The sequence below is a fragment of the Cynocephalus volans genome, chromosome 2 (genome assembly GCF_027409185.1).
Source record: "Cynocephalus volans isolate mCynVol1 chromosome 2, mCynVol1.pri, whole genome shotgun sequence".
Taxonomy (NCBI): Eukaryota; Metazoa; Chordata; class Mammalia; order Dermoptera; family Cynocephalidae; genus Cynocephalus; species Cynocephalus volans.
The window spans coordinates 13,579,777-13,604,082 of NC_084461.1; the positions used below are offsets into that span (position 1 = coordinate 13,579,777).

A 24,306-nucleotide genomic window follows, 5' to 3' on the forward strand; every position below is an offset into this window, starting at 1 on the left:
TAAACTCAGTTCTTATTAAACTGTCTGTCATGCTTTTAGAAGCGTCCTAGTGAGTATTAACTGAAGTTGTTTCTATAAAATGGTGAAGAACAAAGTGACTGGGCCATCCCAGTTGCTTTCTAGTGAATGCGTGACACCCCTATTAAATAAGCCGCCCTTTTCTTCCCCTTCACTAGAAAACACACCAGAGTGCGCTGCAGGTGCAGCAGAAGGCCGAGGCCATGCTGCAGGCCAATCACTACGACATGGACATGATCCGAGACTGTGCCGAGAAGGTGGCCTCACACTGGCAGCAGCTCATGCTCAAGATGGAAGACCGCCTCAAGCTCGTCAACGCCTCCGTCGCCTTCTACAAGACCTCTGAGCAGGTCGGGCTCCCGACTGGCGTTTTATTTTGAGCTTAATTTTATTGGACAATTTAATCATTATTAACATGTCAGTTATTATTGAGCCAGTCAGTTCCAAATCAAGTATAGGAAAGATGCATTCTAGAATTAAAATTATTTTTGCTACCTTAGGTGTTAAAGGATAATAGGTTGGAAAGTAGCCGAGAAGACACCTCTTTTCTCATTTAAGTATTGGACCTGAAACACATCAGAGATGGACAGGAAGTTTGGCTATGTTTTGTTGTTATTCTGAAAGGTCTGCCTGCTCTGATGCCTGTGTTTGTCCTCAAGTCAGATTGAGCCCATGGCTCTTCTTTGTGTTTTTGGTCCTTCCGCCAGCACTTTCATCCCCAGAGCCTGATCAGAAGTGTTTCCCAGAGATGCCAGGTGGTCTCTCTGAGGCTAGAACTTTCTTCTGCTCACAGGTTTGCAGTGTCCTCGAGAGCCTAGAACAAGAGTACAAGAGAGAAGAAGACTGGTGTGGTGGAGCCGACAAGCTGGGCCCCAATTCCGAGACGGACCATGTCACCCCGATGATCAGCAAGCACCTTGAGCAGAAGGAAGCTTTCCTGAAGGTAGGGAGCTGTCTGTGTGGGGTGCTGGTGCCTCACCGAACAGCAAACAGCTTGCACAATCCAGAGGGTGCACTTGAAGGTGATAGTGGGTGTCCTGACTGTTGGTCAGAAGCAGCACCTATAGGCTGTAGGCTCTCCTGCGTGCTGGGCACGCGAGGTATGTTATGAGCTTCACTTTCCAAGGGAGGCCTCCTTCCCCAGCAGCTCTTGCATTGTGTGGAGAGCGATTGGGGTAATCTTGCATCAGTGATGTTAGTTGATGAAAGAAAAATCTTCAAATCTTTTCATGTATGATTTGCACTGTCTAGTTTTCAAAGAGAAAGAGCTAGAAATCTGGTGCTAACTCAGGATTGGTTGGAAGTCACAATACCAAGTGACTCCAGAGATAGAAAGAGAGTGAGTGATTGGTTAGTTGCTTGGTTGATTGATTTGGTGAAACACATTTCCTAAAGCATAAAATAATCTCTCTTTGATATTCAGCCTCGTTAGGAATATAGGTTGCGTCTCAGAACACGTGTAAACACGGTGTAGAGTAGACACAAAGCATAAGCCCCCGTAGCTTCTGGGATCAGTCTCTCTTCTCAGGAAATACTTCCTCCAGGAGAAATAGGGTCACATTCCGAGCAGCCTGGAAGTTTTCTCTCTGAGAAGCTTTAAATGAGGAATTTTTAAAGACTATTTTGTCATGTTTTTATATATGTCATATTTGGTCATACATAAGCCACAGTGTACAGGCTTTGAAACAATTAAATTTTGAAAAGTAGTCAAAATGTTTAGAAACATTTAACACCGAGTGCTTCCATGTTACATTCTTGGGCTCAAAAAAGGATTTTTGAGATTGTGCTTATTACCACCACCCAGACCTGTTACAAATGGGGTGTGGGGGGGGGTTACTGTTCCTTGTTGCATTGGAACTTTAGTTTTTCTCATTGCTTCAGCATTCTGACCCCTCTGTCACCATTTCCTGTTACATTCAGTAAGTTTTGTTTCGCTTCTGAAGGTAATCATCTGACTGAGGGTTATTGTTTAGTCTGGGAGAATGCATCTTAACCCTTTGTAATTAAATCTGGTAGCTTACTTTGAGCTCCCTCCGCTGCGATTTTCCTTTTAAGCAAGTCAGGATGGGAAAACCGTCTTAGCTTCCACCGTCATTAATTGTCACTATGTCTGTCGAACAAGACTTAAAAGCACCCACCCCAATGTGTCCACCGCTGTTTAAGTTTACTGAATGCTGACCACTGATAAGATATCATGAGTTGGAATCATTTTAATTTGCTTCTCTTTCTCCAGCATTCACTTAGAATAAAGGAATGAGTGCTACATTGCTAATGTAATTAAGAAAGAGAGAGTTAGATAAAATTACGAAACAAAAATGATCACAAGCCTGTTTGGATTCTTTTATTCAATTGGAGTTTTGTAATGTTTGTGTATTGGATACTTTAAAGCTTTTTATTATGGAAATTTCAAGATTTATATAAAAGTAGAGAGAGTGTATAATGATCTCCTCTCTATTCTTTATCCAGCTTCAGTAATTATGAACATTTGGGTATCTGTCCACCTTCAGTGAATTATTTTAAATTCTAGATATTATATTATTTTATTTGTAAATATTTCAGTGTATATCTTAACATCTTAACATCTAAAACCATAATCACAATACCATTATTATAGTTTTTAAATTAATAATAATCTTTAATGTTATCTGATATCCAGCAGTGTTAAAATTTCTGTGATTGTCCTATAAATGCCTTTTTACACATGGTTTCAATTAGGATCCAAATAGTGTCTGCATATTGATTTGGTTGGTGTGTCTCTTGAACTCTTTTATCTAAACAGCACCCCCACACCCCCCATTACTATTTATTAATTGAAGAAATAGGTTATTCATACTGTGGAATTTCCACCATTCTGGACTTTGGTAATTACGTCCCATGGAATCATTTAGCACCATCTAAAATCTCCTAAATTTCTGTTAGATTGAGAGCCTTGATCAGATTTAGGTTTGAGTGTGCATGTGTGTGTGTGCGTGCGCATGTGTGTTGGAGAGCTTAGAATACTTTGCCATTGGTGCCGTGTCCTTCCTATTGGATTACATCAGGAGGCATGTAGTGCCTGGTTCTCTTTTTGTCTCTGTGATATGAGGGTTTATCACAGGTTCAGAAACGGAGAGTCCAGATCCTCTGTTATGTACTTCCGTGTCAGCCTCTCACCTAGTGGGGTCATTAGCCAGTGGTGATGCTGTTACATTAGGAGTTGCAAATCCTATCATTTCTCTGGCCTTGATTAGCTAGGATTATTCCCTCCTCAGCTATTAGGTTACTCTAAAATAGAGTTTGTCCAGAAAAGGCAGAGTAAATGCTTGAATCTTTCCCTTTATTTGCCATTTTCAGAGTAATGAATTGTTGCCCTAGCGACATCTACATATGACTTTTTTTTTTTAATATACTTGGTGTATTTGGGGCAATCGCAGTCATTTATCTTTAACATTCAACTTGTCCCCTCTGTGGGAGCCCCTTCAAGTGATGTTGGCTTAGATGTTCTTTTGATGTAATCCCAGCAGTCTTCACCATCTTCCTTACTATTTCTTTTTTTCCTTGCTGTTTAGTATGACAACTTGAAATTTCAGACTGATCAGTATAGATTCATGATCTACTTTTCTCTTACTTAAAAAAAAAAAATACTAGCTTCCTCTACTGAAAAAGCCTAGAAACAGTGACAACCCAATAGTACTGAGCGTCTCTTGTACCCAGATTGTAGTCTCCAAATACCATTTATCACCAGAAAGAGACAGAGCCCCTTGAAGAAAAGATTAATTCCAGAACTGGGACAGGAAATGTGCAAGATATTTTCAATTCAAATATAATTAAGAGGAGTTTTTCTTCTTTGATTTCATATTTATATCCATTTCTCTTTTATATAAAACCCCTGTTTTTTAATATATTAATGAAATTACCTATTTGGTTTATCCTACTACATGAACACGTAATATCAGTTTTCTGTTAGCAAAATAACACTGCATAACAAACTAACCCCAAACTTGCTGGCTTAATCCAGGGGTTGGCAAACTATAAACTGAGGGCTAAATCTGGCCTCACTCATTCATTTACATAATATCTGTGGCTGCTTTCATCAACAGTGTTTGAGTTGAATAATGTAACGAGACTGTATGACCCCAAAGCTGAAAGTATTTACTGTCTGCCCTTTATAGAAATCCAGGTGCAGCTCAGTTGGATCCTATGGCTCAGGGTTTCTCGTAAGAAAAAAAAAAAGAATTGGCCAGGGATGCAGCTAGCTCAGAGCTCGACTGGGGAAGGGCTTCTCTTCTTTTCTGCTGGAGGCTAGTGGCTGCCCTCAGTCCCCTGCCACATGGGCCTCTCCATAGGGCAATTCATAACAAGCAGCTGGTGTCATCAGAGTGAGGGCTCCAGGAGAGAGAGTTTTTAAAATTGAAGTAGGATTTAACCTATGCATTTTCCAAACCACAGTTGGCCGCAGTGAATGTTTTAGGCAAAGACTGTGTTAGAGCCATACGATGTTGTCTTCCCTGTATACTCAAAATACACGTTTTCGTAAGTCAAATTAACACCATGTTGCTTTCCATTCTCGCTCAGGCTTGCACGCTTGCTAGGAGGAATGCCGATGTCTTCCTGAAATACCTGCACAGGAATAGTGTGAACATGCCAGGAATGGTGACGCACATCAAAGCGCCAGAGCAGCAAGTAAAAAGTGAGTATAGCTGGGAATCAGCAGCATCAGCCCAAGCAAGGGAGGAGGAGCTGGACACGACGTGTTCTGCACTGTGACGTGGGGCGTCATTTCAGATGTCCATTTCATGTTAACAAAGTACTCACCAATCATCTTAGCTTAATGATAAGACAGTACACAAATGTATAGGCAGATTATATATTGAATATGTCAATAATTTATTGAATAAATTGAAGAATATGAAAAGGGAGAAAACGCAACACTCAGGATGACATTTATTGCCATTGGCCATTTTGTTAAAGTAAGTGAAAATATTATAAATAAGGAAAAGGATGAACACCAGAGTTATCTATAGGCAAAATATTTTTAAAAGTTTAAATCATGAAATAATTTGCCACCAACATGTATTTTTTTTTTTTTTTACGGCTGGCCTGTACGGGGATCCAAAACCTTGACCTTGGTTTCCCAAGGCTGTACTCTAACCAACTGAGCTATCCGGCCAGCCCCTGTGCCACCAATATTATTATTATAAAGTGTATCAATGTTATATACCTAAGACATTGTTAAGCAAATCAGAAAATAATATTATATAGTTTAACGTCATTTGAGTATAAAGATCTATAAAAACATGTTTATATATATATGTATATGAGTACATATAATTGAATAGAAAAAGCTCTGGGAAAATGTATATTAAACTGTAAATAATAAAATTGGTATGGGAGGAAGGTACACAGGTGAGGAAACTGAGGTACAGAGTAATAACTACCTTGACCAAGGGTACGCGTCTTGTATTGAGGTTTGTAGGGAAAAAATTGTCATAATCAGTTCAATGATTCATATCACACTTTTTTGAAAAATATGATAGGCAAAACCTTTATATATTCTATTCTTTGTTTATCTGATTCTTCTGGTAGTTGTCACAGAATAATTTTCTGTCACAGAATAATTTTTTGTCATGCTAGTACAATCATCTCTGTATTTTCATTGCGACTTACGTTTATTAATTGTTGTGCTTTCTCTGGGAAAATGAGCAACTAACAAAAGCAACCATTTTTCAGTATGAACAAGTCTGGGTTGCCAGCAAGTTATTTGCTCTGATTATCAGTTTATTTGGCCCGTCCCATATGAAAACAATTTCCTTTCTTTCATCTCAGTATTTCTTTTGTTTGTGGTTGTATTCTGTTTTCTCTGATCAAAGATGTTATTGTGGTCCTTTCTAGGCTGTACTAGTTTGACACATGTTTGTGTGCGAGAGGAGAGTACATTTCTTTTATTCACTCACTAGATATACATTATGCATTTGCTGTTGTGTATCATAATGACAGCTGCTGTGCAGAATTAAAAAGAAACGTTCTGTTTCTCGCACAGTCTACTTGGGGGGTTAAAGGTTTACACCCCAAACATGTGCAGTAAATCCATGTCAGGGTGCAAGTGACAGAAAGGACAGTACAACCTCAGAAATCACAGGCAGAGGGACCTCTGACCACGTAAGTCAGAGGTCCCCCAGGAGCTCAAAAAACTCCATGTGGTCTCTAGCCCAGACCCAGGAGGGTAGTCATCACTCTGCTCGTTGCTCACTTGCTGAAATCAGTACTGGCTCAGGCTGGACTATGGAAATAAGAAACTAGAAGAGATCCATTGGTCTGTATTCATTTGCAGTGTAAGGTTTTCCAGTATAAAATGAAGTTATATTCCAGGTATCATCTCTTTGATTTGCAATTTTTCTCCCAACTTTTTTGTTTGTTTTATAAATTTCTAGAGTAAAACAGGCTTACTATAAAATAATCAAAAAATGTACAAATGTATGTAAGTTACCTAATTTCTTTGCCAATGGAAACCACTGTCAAGACTTTTGTGTTTTGAAATATAAACATATGTATATTCCGCTCACCTATTTCACTTTATTTTTTTTTAAAATGGACCGTATTCCCTTGCAACTTGATTCTCACTTATCAGTATATCTTAGTCATCTTTCTACATCAGAATTTAAAGATCTGTTCTCTTCTTTTTAATGTTCAATATAGCATTTCCAAACTGACTTAATCTGTCCCCAGTACAGATGTGTTTGTACGTTACTGCCAATTTTTCATTGTTCCAACCAGTGCTTCAGTGTTCATACATCTTAGAACGAATAGTTTTGATTGCTTGTGTAAGCATTGTTCATCTGAAAGGTGAATTCCTGTTTCTCAGGTAGGCACATTTTTAATGTCATTACCTACTGCCAAATTGCCCTCCACCAGGGTTGTATCACTTTTTCTCAGGATCGTGTCTTTTCCCTTTCCCTTTCCACCACTGGACAGTGCCATTCTTTGCTGGGAAAACAGTGAAAGATGGTCTCATGGTTTGAGTAAGGTTAAACATGTTTCTGTATATCTTGTGGCCATATTTAAAAAATTGTGATCTTCATGGTTATATGATTTGCTCACTTTTCTAATGGACTGTTCATCGTTTTTCTATTGACTTATTAAATAAATTAGGTCTGTGTCTTCTATGTTCCCAGTAGTTATTCCTAGCTTTTTATATGTGTAATATTTTTATGGTGGTTATTGTTTAGTTATGACATTTTTAGTTGTTATGTAATCAGGATTTTTTTTTGCCTTTCCAGCTTCATATTCCTCTGCTTCCTTACTTCCCTACTTCATAGCCTTCTCTCTCCTAAGGGTTTCTGTGTAAAAATAATAATAACAACAAACAAAACTGCCTTTTTCTTCTAGTGCTCACCCATTTGGACACACCACCTTTAATATATGCTAAGTTCCTTCTGTAGGAATGCTTGAACAAAATATCTAATGGTGATGTTTTTGCACCCTGTGCTGAATTGCCCCGCAGTGGTAAAATATGCACATGCCTCTAATCCAGCTAACCTGCGGCATCACAGACTGACCTTAATTTTCCAATGACTTCTTTTATGAGGTAATAAATCGCAGAGGGAGCATGAGGAGAGTCCTGGTTGATGTGCTCATTGAGAACCTCGGGCAAGAAAGCAGTGTGGTTTTTTATTTAACATTCTGTCTTGCTGCAGCATTTGCATAAAAAGTGTAAATAAAAATGCACGGGATTTTGCAGGTGTTTTAATGGATTGCTAGCGCCAACACATCTTTTCATTTATTCTCCAGATATCTTGAATGAACTCTTCCAGCGGGAGAACAGGGTATTGCATTATTGGACCATGAGGAAGCGACGGCTCGACCAGTGCCAGCAGTACGTGGTCTTTGAGAGGAGCGCCAAGCAGGTCAGCACGCTCACACGCCTCACCCACACAGAGCCAGAGCTGACCATTCAGCCGTCGTGAAATACACTTTCTAGTGACCAAAACCATCTTGCCTTTTAGTTTACGGTTTGGTATGAAAGAAAACCCACAAGCTGGTGAAAGTGTGTCACTTGGTGATTTTGACCCTCAACAAATGTGCCACTCGGCTTGCCTCTCCATCAGATTTGTGACAGCCAAGTACAAATAATAATTATGATTATTTAAAGATAATAGTGGAACCTTGGTTCTGAACTTGGGTAAATATGATGGGTGTTTTTTGGGGGGTTTTTTATTGCTGTATTTATTTTCAAGAAAAAGTTTTATTTTTCAGATAAATTGAGCTAAAATTAAGTAGGAAATGTTACAGAATTTCTAATAATTCAGTATACCCAAGAAAGGCTCATGCATTTGGCTGAGACAGACATCAAGGGGGTGCATTTGGAGTATCCCCTGAAGTCATTTTAGGACAGAGTACTTCTGCCTAGATTGTCCTTCAGGGAAGAAAATCATTTTAGGGTCAAAGTTCAACAACCCCTATCTTAAACATTAGGATTCCTATAACTTCTCTTTGGCCTTTATGGTAGTATAAAAATCCCTAAACTGTCCATTCAGAATTCGGGGAGGTGAGGAGAGAAACACAGGAGAGAAGGCACATTCTGTGAAAACACCTGTGTGTGACCCGGCCCCGAGCTGGGCACTCAGTGTGTCATCTGGTGTCCTCCCGTGAAAGACCTTAGAGTCAACTGGGCCTTTCCGTGCTGTTGGTTGGTGGTGACCCATGTCCTGACCATGACTCAGACCTGGACGTCTTCTGAATCCACCTTGTAACTTATTCCGTGCCTGACACAGATTAGGCATTCAGTAACATCTTTTTATTAGCCCAAGAAAAACTAAATTTTCCTCTGCATAGGTTTCCCACTTAGGGAACAGGTTTTACTCCACTTTGGTGAATGTTGGTCTGGTAGTAGGTGCCCGTGCTCAGAGCTGCTCTGCTCTCCAGAGGTGGATGAACCAGGGTCCATGGGCCATGGATCAGACCTCTGACTCAGCTTTTCTCATCTTGGCTGACTCTGCCAGGTGTAGGAATCACATTCCCAACAGAGAGGTGGCACACAGCAGTATTTTGTAATGATAAGTTACGTTTTCTTAACATTGTATTTAGAGATAGTTCACCCATACTTCAGAATTACTGGAGGCCTGATTTGGTTTCTAATTAGAGGTAGTTTCATATTCTCATATTATTTTTATTAGTTCTCTTTTCAAAGACAGGGAATCATTCAGCTACAGAGATGCAAAATTGTAAGTAATTATCTTAGCAGAAAAGATAGTGGAATATGTCATTATGTTTTCCTAAAGTGAGCTCATTCTCCCAAAATAAAATTAATTCCATGCCATTATGGATAATGACCCTCTCGGTCCTGTGGCCTTATTGGGTTCTGTTCTATCCTGTAATCACAACGCTGTAGTAAATATTGATCCCATATAACACAAATCCTTGAGGTCCCAGCCTGATTTTGCAGTTTTCAGTGCAGTGCGCTAAGGTTAGTAAGTGGCCATAAACATCTCTGGTGGGCATGTGGGGAGGGTGCTGTGGCCGCCTGGCACTGCCTCTGGGCATGTCCTTCCCCTCGGGCTTCCTGGGCCTCCTCCTCCCCAGGGCCCTCCTGCCTGCTGGCCGCTCCTCCTCAGGCCCTTTGCTGCCGTCTCTCTCATTGCCACCTCTGAATGTTTGCGGCTTGTTCTTGTTTCTCTCTCCTCTCTTCTTACCTCTCTCTGGTAGCTCCCAGTCCTGGCCCCCATTTCTGGTCTCCAGAAATTGCAGTTACCTGCTTGGCAGTTCTCCACTTTGGCCTCACCAGAAGCAAAAGTGCACTCAGGATTCCCTGTCCCCATGTCCTCTCTGATCCTCCTCTTTTTAGGAATGACTGGGTTCCTGTCTTTCCCATATCTCCCCACCTGCGCTCCTTCATTGGGTCCAATAGGTGTGGACCTCCCTTCCCCAGTGGAACCCCAGCCAGGCCTTGCTTGAACTTCTCCTCCAGGTTCTAGCAGGTATTGGTCCTACCACTTGCTCTCCACTCCAGACCCTTTTCCACGCAGCAGTATCCACATGAAGCTTTCAGAAAAAATTCCAAGCTCCGCCTGTGACCCACAAGGACCCTCTCACTGTTCATGGCCTCTCCTCCAGCCTCTCCTAGGCCTAACCCACCTTCCTTTACTGCAGCAGGCCGAGCCCACCCTGCTCAGGGCCATGCATGTGCTGGTCCCTCTGATGCCCCTTTCTTCCCTTCTCAGCCACAGGTCCCACCTCCGCTGACCTCCTTTCTGAGTAAGGTCTCCAGATGCTCTCATTTGTCACTGCCAGCTGTCTGCTGTGTGCTGGTTTTCATCTGTCTCTTCCTTCCCTTTCTACAGGGCTGGGGCTAAGCTTCCTCTATTCCCTAGGGTCTCACTTAGCATCTGACTCCACAGTAGGCACTCGGCATGATTTGCTGCATGAATAAAGAAATCAGGGACTTGAAATAAACAGACTGAAATGACTCTCTGCCTTCATTCACAGCCAGTGTGGACATTGTTTTGGGGATGGGGTCACCTTGCTCAGGTGTAACAGAAGTAAATGCCCAGCCAGTAAGCTGAAGATTCATATGGGTCTGTGTTTCCTTTCATTTTTTCTGCTAAAATGCCACAAATTCTGTGATGTATCTTATAGCAACGGCCGATCTTCTATTCCAAGACCAGCGAACTACAACAGATGACTTAGAGATTACTCAGGGCAAATAGAAACACTTCTACTTTTTTTATGCTGCTTTTCCTTAGCATGGCCTTTTTAGGTGTGTATGTTTAAATAAGTCTGATTTCACTTCAGACTTAAAATATAAAAACAGAAGAAAGAATTCACTTCCATCTTAAACTATGAGAATTGTTATTCCATTACAGTCTGAACCTAGCTGGCTCCCTCTCCAGGTGTGCTCATTTCTCTGCTACAACTAGAAGGGTTAAGTCACATCTCCCCGGGGGTGGGGGGTGCATGCGTGCGTGTGTGTGTGTGTAGGGGTCCTCGGCAGGAGCCCGCCAAGAAGCAAAGTGAAGAGGTGCACAGCTAGACACAGGAACAGCAAGAAAGGCCTAAAGTCGTACATTTGAAAGCTGGACGTGCACACCTGCCTTCTTTTTCTTTTTCATTGAAAACACCCTAGTAAGGTTCTAAAGTTTCAATAATGTGCATGTCTGGATACTTGGCACTGCAAGGCTTCCAGGCCACCTTTTGCTCACACCTTCTCAGTATTCTTGAAAAAGGATCTTAGTTGTGGTTTCTTTTATTGTACTTCTAGGTTCATGGTTATAAGAAGCTCTTGAACTTTTTATTGTTGCTACATTGCTGACATGATCATAACTCTCTGGAATATCCTTTTTTGTTTTTGTTTTTGTTTTAATTTTGGAATTGTGATACCCATTTCAGAAACTTATCTCTCTTTGAGTGCGTGCCAGCCTTGGCTTGTGATTTGACATCTCAACCGGGTACTGAGAAATTTGGACTTTCCTCACAAATGTTCAGCCCGTGAACATTTTCCCTCCCTTCCCTCTGCAGGCTTTGGAATGGATCCATGACAACGGGGAGTTCTACCTTTCCACACACACCTCGACCGGTTCGAGCATCCAGCACACGCAGGAGCTGCTAAAAGAGCATGAGGAGTTCCAGATAACAGCAAAGGTAAACCCAGGGCTTCCGTGTAGGGCCCGTGAGTCCACCTGAGTTTTCCCAAAATAACCTAGAATAGGATGTTTCAGGTGAATGACGGATGTCCCAGAAATATCACTGATGAAATACCTTATAAATTGGAGAGACAGGAAGAGCCGAGTAGGTTGTCACACATTGACCTGCATGACCCTTCTCACTGCCTTTTCCAGCTGGTCCCCTCAGTTGTCCTCTTCATCACACCCCGTTTGTCTGTCTGTGGCCTTTTGTCCCTCTGATTTCTGGGACACCTCCATACATCTCTTTTTTTTTTTTTTTTTCCATGTACCTTCCATTATTCTTTTCCTCTTTTTTCTCTTCCAAAGCATTTTCTAAGTACTTGCTATTTTTCTGAAACACTATTTGGCGTTACCAGCTTGATTTTTATGTATCCTTTGGGTGTTTTCTTTCCTTGTTTTTAGTTGGTGAACAATGTTACCAGAGTATCAGATACACTTGGTCCAGTCATGAAGTCTGTGTTTTTTGGTTGGCAGAGTTTATGTGAACAGCCTCTGTTAGTGGTTGTTCATAGATTTATAAAATTGGAGGTATTTTCACCTTTCTCCTGAACATCAAAGTAGAATGAAACACTTAAGTAGAATTAAATCTTAATGGCATATGCAGTATATGTGAATAAATAGGAATTTTTAAGAAAATGTATGAGAATTCACACATTGACATGAATGTTTTTCCAAATAAAGTATATATCTGCTGTGGGTGAGTCCTCCTTTTAGCTCTCAACAGTTTTGAGACTCTTACCTTCTTAACCTATGGTGTTTTGTTTTTGAAAGTTTTTGAGTATATACATCCTTCGTAAAATTTTCAGAAGTTCTGCTATTTTTGATGATAGATTTGAGTTTTAAGAAAAAGCTGACCATTATATCAAATTTAAGCACAGAAAATAAATGATCAAGCTGGATAATATTTTTGATTAAAAAGTGTTTATATGAAGTAACAGAATTGATTATCTTGTGTGGCCCTTAACTTGGCTTTGAAAACATATCAATGAGGAAATTTTCAATCATTGAGAGTGATGCCAGCTACTTTGTATTAAGTTTATTTATCCATTTTTATATTTTCTATAACCATTTCTGACTCCTGCTTTTCCTTGCCACCCTGTGCTCCAGGTCCCCTACGCTGTAAGTTTATTTCCCTTCAACCCTGAGGGTGCTGGGCCCTGGGACTCCGTGGTCCCTGTTCAGAGGATCACACTCTAGAAGGGTTACAGAGAAGCCAATCCCTGGGGTGGCGGTGAGAAGAGTTGGCACTGGGAGGGAGCACTGTGAGCACTGAGGTGGGGGAGGGAGTCAAGAAAGCAGGAACCAAAGTTGCACCCAGATGTATGACAAGCACTCAGGAGAGCTGACGGGTCCTGCTTCTGCAAGTAAGGATATGGCTTTTCCTTCTTCTAGGTACACCACACATTTGGCTGTATAGTTCTCATTTTTGTTGATATTTAGATAATAAATCATAAATATTATGTGCATTATATGATCTGTATTTGTTTCTTTGAATATCCTCTGAGTGTAAAGGTACTAAGCAAATACCTTCTGTAGTACTCAGAGGTAGATTTAAGATCTACTCTTTTCACTACTGCTCCACTGCCTGCAGGCCGCTACGTAAGGCCAAACAGCATATTTGCCGCATGCATCCGGGGGCCGCCGTGCACATGGAATATTATGTGAATGTGACTGTGTGGGGTTGAGTAATGTGGCAGCCTGGTTCCAACAATAGAATGTGTGTGAAAGATTTTTTCCACTACTCCTAAATGTTCCTTTTCCTCAAGTTTGTAATGTGGTTATTAGTAGGTAGAAATAGACATATTTTTATTTTTGTATAAAAAACATTTAAAATTGCAGGTGACACCTGACCTGTTTCCAAGATGTATGGAAGTGTTTCTTTCATTGGGTATATTGAATTAGTTATGCTGGGAGGAACTGGTGGATTTTGAAAAGAGCACCCCTCACTTTTTTTTTCTTAGCAGCTTTTCTTCTTTGGTTTCTGGTTGCCTTTCTCTTAAGCAGAAAGCACCTGCTTTGGTGTTGGGAGATGTCATTTGGTTTTTCATTAAATGAGGCTGCTCTTCTTCTTGCCTTCTGTCATCCTATCTTAGTGTCTGCTAAGAAACCATCTTTCTTTTGTTATATAGAGAATTGTTAACTCTGACAGGATAGTCGTCCAATCCCATTGTTACAATAATTAATATTATAACTTTTGAGTGCTAATGGGAATAAAGCTAAAGGCCAAACAGAATGCCTTACTTTGTTAGAAAGCGTCTAACACCATCGAATGTGTGTCCTTGCTGTGTTTCTGATTACCTAAGAACATGAGGAGTAAAGCTCTTTTGAGTATGTAGACTTAAGAACTCAGTTTGCTTTTATTTTTCTCCAATCCCTTAATTATGCCTACAGATGAGGTTGTTTAATTATAATATTTATATACTTTTAAAGTAAAAATCCACTTTTATAACAATCTCTAGAGATAACAAATAGAATAAGGATGAAAACCTTAATATTTCACTTTAAAAGAGTAGGAATTCTTTTTAATGATGTTGGGTAGCCTTCTGGAAAATAATTAAAGTGGATTTATATCTCACCTTGATACCAAGATAAATGTGGGAAGAAGATTTAAATATCAGCAATGAAAACCTGAAAGTTTACTAGAAGAATAACAGGATTTAAGTCTCTCTAAATGATGTAAAACCCAAACTGATAAAAGAAAAATTTCGTAAAGCACCTACACACAAAAAATGTAAAAGTTTCTGAAGAACATCCACCATAAAACAAAGTCTAAAGACAAAAAGAAAACAGGAAAGATATATATATGTGTCTCATATCAGAATGGACAGGTTTCCAAACAGTAAAGAACTTTCATTAATCAGTAAGAAAAAAAAAAGAGCAAGAAAATGGACAAAAGAAAGTAAAGGTGAGTCACAGGAAAGAAATTATAAATGGCTTTTAAACACAGGAGAGAAGTGTAAGTCAAAGCTACATTGAGTTCCGTTTTCACCCACTAGATTAGCAGAGGTTAAAAAACTGGATCACACACTGTGTTGACAGGCTCCTTGCTTGGGGAGTGAATTGGCCAACCTCTGTGGGGCCTCTCGCAGCATCTCTTGGCATCATGGAAGCACTTACTGTCTGTCGGACAATTAATTCCATCTTGCCATGTGTGTTCCGACTACATATGCTAAGCCTCATCAAACCTCACAGGAATAGATTTGTTTTTTTAAGTTGTTGCTGTGGTAAGAGGAGATTGGAAACAACACAAAGGCCCATCATTGGGGAGGCCTGATGAAGTTATGGAACATCCATACGGTAAAATATCATGCAGCTCTAAAGACAAGTGAGGACGCGGCCTCTGTTCTGATAGGGAAGCATAACCAAGATTTGTTAAGGGAAAAATACCAGGTGCAGAGTAGTGTTTGTATGCAGGCATTTATGTAAAAAACGTGAGGGAGAAAAATACACATGTGCATACATGCACTTGCTTGTGCGTATGCTATGTGTAAAGCATCTCTAGAGAGATACACGAGAAGCTGGTAATTGGGGCTGGTGACAGGAGGAAGGTGGGCTGAGAAGAGTTTTCACTTTGTTTCCTTTTTTGCCTTTGGAATTTTGAATCCTGTGAATGTATTTTTAAAATACCAATTAAAATAAAAATATATTGAGATATAAAAGGTTGATGGATTAGCAGATTCATTTTACTTAGTTTTTATCACAACATTTATTTACTCCGTTATTGAGCCCTTACTGTGTACCAGGGACTACTGGGTACTGGGCTCATGGATTGCACGTTCAAGTTAGAGAAACAGACAAATAACATGATAAATGGGTAATGCATACGTATCTATGTATTATTTTAGGTAAGAAGAGGAAAAAAGCTGTGAGGGAAGAGAGGGTACAGTGTTTGACAGAGGGGCCAGGGAAGACCTTTTGACTCTCTGATGAGCATTTTCTGTTTAACTGGAGTTAATGCAGGGAAGATTTATCAACCCATGAGGCTTTGCTTGTAGGGTACCTTCCATGTTGCATCTAGTTTCAGATGATCAATATCAGCCTATTGGTGTTACATGCCAGCAATAGGTATATTCTGTGATTCTACGTATACGAAATCTTCTTTAGCTTCTTGGTGTTTTTCGTTTTCTGTTTTAATGTAGGCAGGCTGCATTATCTTTTTTGTCTTCACATCTGTATCTATAGCACTTACAACACTAAGTAGCTCTCTTAATCTCTTAAAGATACACATACACACAGTTTGCAGTATCCTCTACAGATGGTGTCTGTGACCATGGAAGAGATATTAGTAAGCAAAACAAGCAAATATCCCTGGCCTATGGAGGTGACATTCTCACAGGAGAGAGACGGACAATCTTAAGCAATAAATAAATCACTCCCTCTGCTAGAAGGAGATACGTGCTATGGGGAATACGAGAGCAGACAACCAAAGGGTGGTCGGGGCAGAGTAGAAAGTTGCAGTTTGAAGGTGGTCCCAGGAGGACCCCCTGAGGTGGCCTTTATTTGAGCAGAGATGGGAAAGAGTCACGGAGATATCTAGGGGAACAGCACTGCAGGCAGAAGCAGCGGTGCTGAGGACCGGAGGCATGAGCCTGGAGCAGATGACACAGGAGGGCAGCGCTGTGGGACCACGCACTCGGTGGCCCACAGGTTGCCCATGGTGTTCATGGAGCGTCTGAAGGAACTTTACAGCTGACTTTACAGGTTGCCCGGTGAATTCGGACTCAAAAATTTCGTTTTACAAGCTAAGATAATTTATCTGGGTTTTGAACTCTGACCACCTTCCTTTTGGGGATTTTTTAAATGTCAGTTTTCTGAAAATTGGTCATAAAGATTTTCTAGTTAAAGTTTACCTGAGAAAAGCAGGTTCCATAGCAGAAGATTAACTTATTAATTTGAAAATGCCAGGGGAATGTCGGAGGAAGCCTGGTAATAATAATCAGTGAAGCGAATGTGATGAGAAAGATTGTTGGGGAATCAGAGTTCAGTGAAGCTGCTACCATTATATGTATAAAACCATTGTTTTACAGTTATTCTTAACTTTGTGAAAAGTAATAAAATTATGCTTAACCTAGCAAAAGATCTTTTTCTATGTACATATAAAACGGAATAATCTTTTAGAGAGTTCTCAAACAGGGACAAAATTTAAAATACCTCCATGAAGATAATTTCCTGACTAGTCAATTTTCCTCCGTGTCCTGAGAATTAAAAAACGCAATGAACGTGTGATATGGGGGAGCTTCATCAAGGATTTTGTTGAGTGCCTGCTACGGGGACAGCCTTTGCTACACATTCTTTAGGAAGACCAAGAAGTCAGATGGCTGCTTGCCCTGCAAGAGCTGTAGGTCCAATTTGGCACCTAGAATAAGCATGTATAAAACAAGGAGCTGTCTTTGCACAGCTCCTTTGTAACGATGCAGTATTCAAAGGAGGAGAATAAAGAATTGTAAAGAGAACATCCTGAAGGAATGTTCATTCATTCATTCATTGCACAGATTTTTACTCAACACCTACCAGATGAAGACATTGTTGAAAAACAGCCTAGACTTTTTCTTTGAGGTCATAAAACTGCCATTCGTTGTGGAAGAGCTGAGGAAAGACAGCTCATCTAGAGTCAGGGAGATGGGTTGCATGGACTTGGGGCTTTCATCTGAGTTTCTACCACCAGCCATCTCTTCCTGTTTGGTCTGAGTTGTAGGCAAGTGGCCACTGTGTTTCGGGTCCCTGGCGGCTGGGCTCATTTGCTTCACAATACTTTCCTGTTGTTTTTTGCAGCAAACCAAAGAGAGAGTGAAGCTATTGATACAGCTGGCTGATGGCTTTTGTGAAAAAGGGCATGCCCATGCAGCAGAGATAAAAAAATGTGTTACCGCAGTGGATAAGAGGTACAGAGATTTTTCTCTGCGGATGGAGAAGTACAGGACCTCTTTGGAGAAAGCCCTGGGGATTTCTTCAGATTCCAACAAATCGGTAAATTGCTTTGTGCAAGCTGAATAAATCCTGATCTTCTTCCTGGTGTCCTCTTTACTGATATAATTGACTCTCTCATTCCAGAGTAAAAGTCTTCAGCTAGATATCATTCCAGCCAGTATCCCTGGGTCAGAGGTGAAACTTCGAGATGCCGCTCATGAACTTAATGAAGAGAAACGGAAATCTGCCCGCAGGAAAGAGTAAGCCAGTCTTTAACAATCTACCAGAACTCATTGAAAAAGTGAAGAATATGTCATTTGGACAAACATGCTTCTCCATGTGATTTGAAATCAAATGGCACTGAGACTTTGCATTGCTCTGAGTGGGCTTAGTTTTTGCCTCACAGATTGCGCTGTGTCCAATGTCCCCTTATCACCTGGTTCAGAAACAATGTTTTGTTTTTATCCCTGTGCCTTCCTTTCATTTGGGGTCGACAAGTTGCTTGTGTCTACTAGGTAGTAATACAAAAGAGAGGAAATTAATAAGCAAATTTAGGTGTTTAAAAATAGTGAACTGTACTAAAGACAAAAGATTTCTCCAAACCCAGCGTTTGTCAGCCAGGAGCAGTTTTGTTCCCCGGTACATTTGGCAACGTGAGGAAACATTCTGGTTGTCACACAGTCGGAGGGGGAGGGGAAGTGCTAGTGGCATCTAGTGGGTGGAGACCAGAGGAGCAGCTGAGTATCCTACAGTGCACTGAACAGCCCCACAGCAGAGTTATTCAGCCCGAAATGTCAGTAGTGCCAAGTTGAGAAACCCGATCTGTATGTACCCCAATAAAATGTTTCCAAAAGTCTTTTTTTTGCTCTTGAATTAGTGGCTGGATACTGTTTTGTCTATCTCTTCTTGATTTACTTGTTCAAAACCGTTACTTTAGGACTAGTGCTTTTAGACTCTCCTTATTATTTTGTAGAGCCATAAAAGTGGCTAGTAAAATGAGCACGCATCCTGACTGAGCTGCACTGTTTGCTGTCTTGCTCTGTTTAAGGTTCATAATGGCTGAGCTGATTCAAACTGAAAAGGCTTATGTAAGAGACCTCCGAGAGTGTATGGATGTAAGTAAGTTTTTTTTGCTTGTTTATTTAGATTGAGTATAACCTTGCTATTTTTCTCTTACTTATTGGTAGTTCTTAGAATAATCACAATTTTTATGTTAAAGAGGGCTCCAGCAGCCAGTTTCGTGTGTCTGCACTTCTGTGAAGTTCTAGGCTTGTTTTTCACTCATTGCAGAGATGATACAGCATTAATCCTCTCATTCCGTCTATCACATGATAGCTGGCTGACATTCTCTTTGTGTAGAGTTTTACAGCAGCTTCGGAGCAATGTGCCTACTAATTATGATTGGCAACTAATACTCCGTAGTATCATAAATATTTGTCATACCTTCTGGAGTAGGTTAATTCCAAAATTTGAAGCTGGGAATGAGTTTAAAATTGAAAAGTATAGGAACCCTTCTGACGTATTCATAGCAACTGCAGGGCTCTTTTTAAAAAGAGTTTTTTATGTTTTGTAAAAGGTTCCATGCTTCGGACATATTTTCATTCATACATTAACTCTGTGTATCTATTTGCAGATGTCAGGAATAGCTGTTTCTTGAAAATTTGGCATTGATTTTTGTCTAATCCCTCTGTTTCCCTCCACTCCAGACCTACCTGTGGGAAATGACCAGCGGTGTGGAGGAGATCCCACCAGGCATTGTAAACAAAGAGCTCATTATCTTCGGAAACATGCAGGAAATCTATGAGTTTCATAATAAGTGAGTGGTTTTATCTTTGGGAAGCAGTTATTCTTAAAATCTAGATACTGCGCTGAAGTTCCATAACAAGAAATAAACACTTTCCAGTTAAATTAAATGTTTCAGTGATTTTGTTGAAATATGAACGAAGACTATCAGTCTTTCTCCAAAAATACTGACATTCTGTAGATTCTTTGAATACAAACTGAACTTTATATTTGTGCTTATTTTCTTCAGGAATAAGATTAGGAAAACTGTGAGTGTTTTTGCTAGAACCCTAATTACCCTCAAGCTGAGTCATCAGCTGCCAAACAAATTACTTCTTAGGGTTAAAAGAAAGAAGAGCTCCCCTTAGGACCACTGGCTGATGTTGTTTGGTCTTTTATGATAAGGGAGAAGGAAGAACTGAGAAAGGAATAGATGTGTAATCTGACCAAAATAAAACGCACTTTCCATTAGCCACAGGAGGTTTGTGATTTTATTTTAAGATTTAAAAAGAGCAGCAGCATCAGAAGTTCCTTTAGGTGGAGTCTATGCCACCCTGTAGCCTATGGTAAGATGACACTGGGGCCAGACCTAGTGCAGTCTCTTCCCTCCCCCACCCCCACCCCAGCAGAAGCAGAAAATGCAGGAGGGGTTCTTCTGACTGAACATTTACCTCCCTAAATTATATCCTTAGCTACTAAATGCTAGTATTTTCCCAGAAGTAAGCTGCTAGGCTAAAATTTCTGTTAGAAAGTATTTGAAGGCTAAACTGGTCAGCAATTTGAAAGTCACAATAACTTAACCTACTTAAGAACTATACATTTTTGTTAATTCTTAAAATTTAGAAGGCACAATTTTTTCAGTTTTGGCGTATCTCACTAGTTTTAAAACATGCTAATAGTATGACAACATTTTTATTCTCTGCAGCATATTCCTAAAGGAGCTGGAAAAATATGAGCAGTTGCCAGAGGACGTTGGACACTGCTTTGTCACTTGGGTATGAAACCTCAGCTGCTTGTTCACTCAGTTATTTGGTAGCATTGAAGGAAGTTAGAAAGGATGTTGTTCATTTCTTTTAAGTCACCATCTTCTGATATCTGTCTGTACAGAGAAACAGGTGGTACCTCAAAGAATTACATTCTCCACCTATTTATTATTGTGGGGTTTTATTGCATTAGTCATGGCTTGAAATAGAACATTTAGTGTGCCAGGCCTTCCCTCGACCCTGGGGATTCACCCATCGCTGAGTGCCCAGGCCTGCCAGGGGATCGCCCAGTGCGGAGGAGAGGCGGACAACGAGGCAGAGGCTGTGCTGGCGACAGCCCGCAGCTGAGGTTCACATGCACCGTGGTGGGAAGAGCAAGGGCAGCTGCCTGGCCCAGGCTTGCTGTGGTGGGTGAGGCTCTGGGGGTGCGTGGCCTTAGCAGGATGCATCACCTGAAAGCTGCGCTACTGAAAAACAGCAAAGAGACTTTTTTATTTGAGGCTTATGTTTTCTTTATCCACACAGCTTCTTTTCTTTATAAAAGTTTATCATAGTTTAACTTGTGGCAGTTTGAATGAGATAGTCTAAAATGTTTTCTGTTGCTTATAGGCAGACAAGTTTCAGATGTATGTCACATATTGCAAAAATAAGCCTGATTCTACACAGCTGATTTTGGAACACGCAGGGTCCTACTTTGATGTAAGTAAGAAGCTGTGAAATTTCTCAAGTTGTATTTAGTATATTTAAAACACAACATTACCCATAACGTTGACCTAATTATTGGTACAGTAGTTCCCGCTTATCTGCGGGGGATATGTTTGAAGACCCACGGTGAATGCCTGGAACCACAGATAGAACCAAACCGTATATACACTATGTTTTTTCCTATATACATATTTATAATAAAGCTTAGTTTATAAGTTAGGCACAGTAAGACCTTAACAACAATAATAAAATCAAATAGTTATTAAATATACTGTAATAAAAGTTATGTGACTGTGGTCTCTTTCTCAAAATATCTTACTGTACTGTATTCTCGCTTCTTGTGATCTGTTGATCTGATATCTGAGATGGCTGCTAAGTGACAAACGGGCAGGTAGCATATACAGCGTGGATCTGCTGGACAGAGGGATGATTCACATCCCAGGCAGGATGGAGCAGGATATTATGAATTGTATCACGCTACTCAGAATGGTGTGCTATTAGAACTTATGAATTATTTCTAGAATTTTCCATTTAATATTTGTGGGCCATAGTTGATTGCTGGTAACTGAAATTGTAGAAAGCAAAACCGTGGATAAGGGAGAACACTGTACAATATTTTATTTTCATTTTTATCATGTTTTTGTTGGGATATTCTTTTATTTTCTTATGTTTTTAAAAGATCCTACTCAGGTACTGGAAGCCTTATATCTGTAAGAAACTCAGATTTTAATATGTACATACGTGTTTGTGCGTATATATGTATGTCATTACTTATTGTTTATATACAATAATTTTTTACATGTTGTGTGTGTGTGTGTGTGTGTGTGTGTGTGTGTGTGTGTGGCATAAACTACTAAATTAAGCTTCTTTTTCCTCTATAAAACAAAACTAAATTTGAATCTTTTTTATCATTTATTTTTCCTATTTTAATTTCATGATGTTATGAATTTCCAAAAGTGACCTACCAGTAAAATTTTACAAATAGCACTGTAACAACTAGGGTTGGTTAAAAGGTTCATGAATTGTATTCTCATTGGGTAACTGTAGATATAAGCCATCTGATTTTTGAAAGATGTTACAGGGAGATTATTTAGCATAAAAGGGTATGGAGCCTTATACATAATATACAGAATGCTTTTTGGCTTCCAAAAACTTAGTCGATCAAACGTAGGCCAAATACATTTTGATTGAAAAATAAGGTACTTTTGAATGGTATGCATATTTTGGTGCGTAAGGCCATGAGGACATTGGACTTGTATTCTGTCTTTACACTTGTGTATGAACAAGTGTGGTAATCTGCTCTTATCTGAAAGTCTAGGAAATTAGGATAAACTTTAGTTTCTGTCTTTGAGATGAAGCTGCACGTGTACATGACCCTATTTTAGTTGTCATTTTCATGACCAGTAATTACACCTCATGCCTTTGTAAATATGAAGCTGCTCCTAGCCCAGCTGCTACCTTTTCTTTTTAATATCTCACATGACCCTAGGTCTTAGACAGATGCCATTAAATGAAACCCAACACCATGTCTACAGGCAGAGTTAGAATTATTTAGGACCTAAGCAGAGAAAGTGTGTGTGGCACATTTAATGTTTGGACTCAAAGACATTTTAAAAACCCTTGTGCCCTAAAATATATCTTTAAGAATAAAGGAAATCGTGCTTGTCTAAGAGAGATTTCACAAATTACATGCCTTCAATACTCACTATATAGTTGTTTTATTTTTTGAAGAGGCTTTCTGTTATAACTTCCTCAGTTCTCTAAGACACCTGTTACCCTTTGATTATACTTCTTTCTGGAAACAAGCTTCTTGAGCATCTCTCAGTTGCTCGTTGATCTCTCTGAGCTCTGATCTAGGTACTCAGCATGGAGTGGTGAGTAGCAGACAGGGTGCCCCCTTCACAGTGAGGAGCACAGACAGCCAGCGGGCTCTTAGTATAAATAACTCAGTTACAAAATGCAAAGTGGGAATCAGAGCATTAGATGTGCCACTGACCAGTGATGTAGATCCTCCCTTTTACCCCCAATTTATTCCCCTCCCATATCCACAGTAGAATTGCAGAAACAAAGATGTTTTCCGTTAATATTTTAACAGCCATTTAGGAAAGGGGACCTTTATTATTTCGGCAAAATAAAATGCTTATCAGGTATTTGGAAAAGTGATGTGGTCTTATAGCCATTTTTTAATAGTCTAACCCTAAAATAAGATTTTTGTTTTTTGGTTTGTTTTTAAATGCAGGAGATACAGCAACGGCATGGATTAGCCAATTCCATCTCTTCCTACCTTATTAAACCAGTTCAGCGAATAACAAAGTATCAGCTCCTATTAAAAGTATGTTTGAAGCATCTTCAGCCTATGTAATTTTATGAATTATACATTACTGTCTTGACATTTTTCTCTATGTATATTACCCTGGATTTTCTGAAGTAACACCTAACAAATTTATTTTTGTATTCATTGCCATTTATTGCCCTGCCTAATTTCTCATTGCACCAGTTAAATTAGAGTATATTTCCTCATTATGCATCTGGACTTCACTGACTGACCCTAGTCTCTAACATAAAATGAGACACAAATGAGGAATTGTTGGTTCTTGGTATTTTAGTATTGTCAGTTCCCAGTTATGGCTCGCTGACTCTGGGCCAGGCACGGTGCTGTGTATGTACTTTGTATACATTAACCTCATAACAGTGCTAGTCTGCATGCAGAAGCTACATTGGAGAGTTGGGTGTGGGCTCAGAATCACTGATACCTATTATCTGGGCTTGGCTTTGAACCCTGTTCTGCCTGATGTTGAGGTTTTCCATTGAATCCACTAAGAATCTACCTTCACGCAGCTTCCTCTCTTTTACTGCTGGTCATTCATCACACACACCATAAGAAACATGTCATTCATACAGATCACAAGTATTTGAGGGGAAATGATTGCTTTTTCTTATTTATGAATGATTATAATTAAAATCACACTTGCAAAAATCTAATAATGACTAGTCTTAATAGAAAAGTAAAGAAAACTTGGAATTTGTGATAAGAATTGTCACAAAATACATTATACTCATATATCATCAGTACACATTTTCTTCATTACGTAAAAGTAATTTATAACTTCTGTCGTGATGTTTACTGCACCATTTCCTTGGCCAGTGAATTTTATTAAGCATGAGAATTTAGAACCATCTATTCATCCCAGTAACAATATTTTATGAACCCTGCTATGTTCCAGGTGCTGCCTTAGGCACTACAATAGGAGGTT

General features: G+C 39.8%; 1 protein-coding gene across 1 annotated transcript in view; it reads left to right on the forward strand.

Annotated features, from left to right (window-relative positions):
• Nucleotides 1–24,306, forward strand: part of TRIO (trio Rho guanine nucleotide exchange factor) — a 335,145-nt gene that overhangs the window by 209,925 nt on the left and 100,914 nt on the right. Inside the window, exons 17-28 of the mRNA XM_063086904.1 lie at nt 177–368; nt 812–961; nt 4,573–4,687; nt 7,786–7,901; nt 11,509–11,631; nt 17,448–17,642; nt 17,727–17,842; nt 18,631–18,697; nt 19,289–19,398; nt 20,290–20,359; nt 20,957–21,046; nt 23,292–23,384. Of these exons, the coding sequence (XP_062942974.1) occupies nt 177–368; nt 812–961; nt 4,573–4,687; nt 7,786–7,901; nt 11,509–11,631; nt 17,448–17,642; nt 17,727–17,842; nt 18,631–18,697; nt 19,289–19,398; nt 20,290–20,359; nt 20,957–21,046; nt 23,292–23,384 (1,437 nt within the window). The remainder of the gene's footprint in view (nt 1–176; nt 369–811; nt 962–4,572; nt 4,688–7,785; nt 7,902–11,508; nt 11,632–17,447; nt 17,643–17,726; nt 17,843–18,630; nt 18,698–19,288; nt 19,399–20,289; nt 20,360–20,956; nt 21,047–23,291; nt 23,385–24,306) is intronic.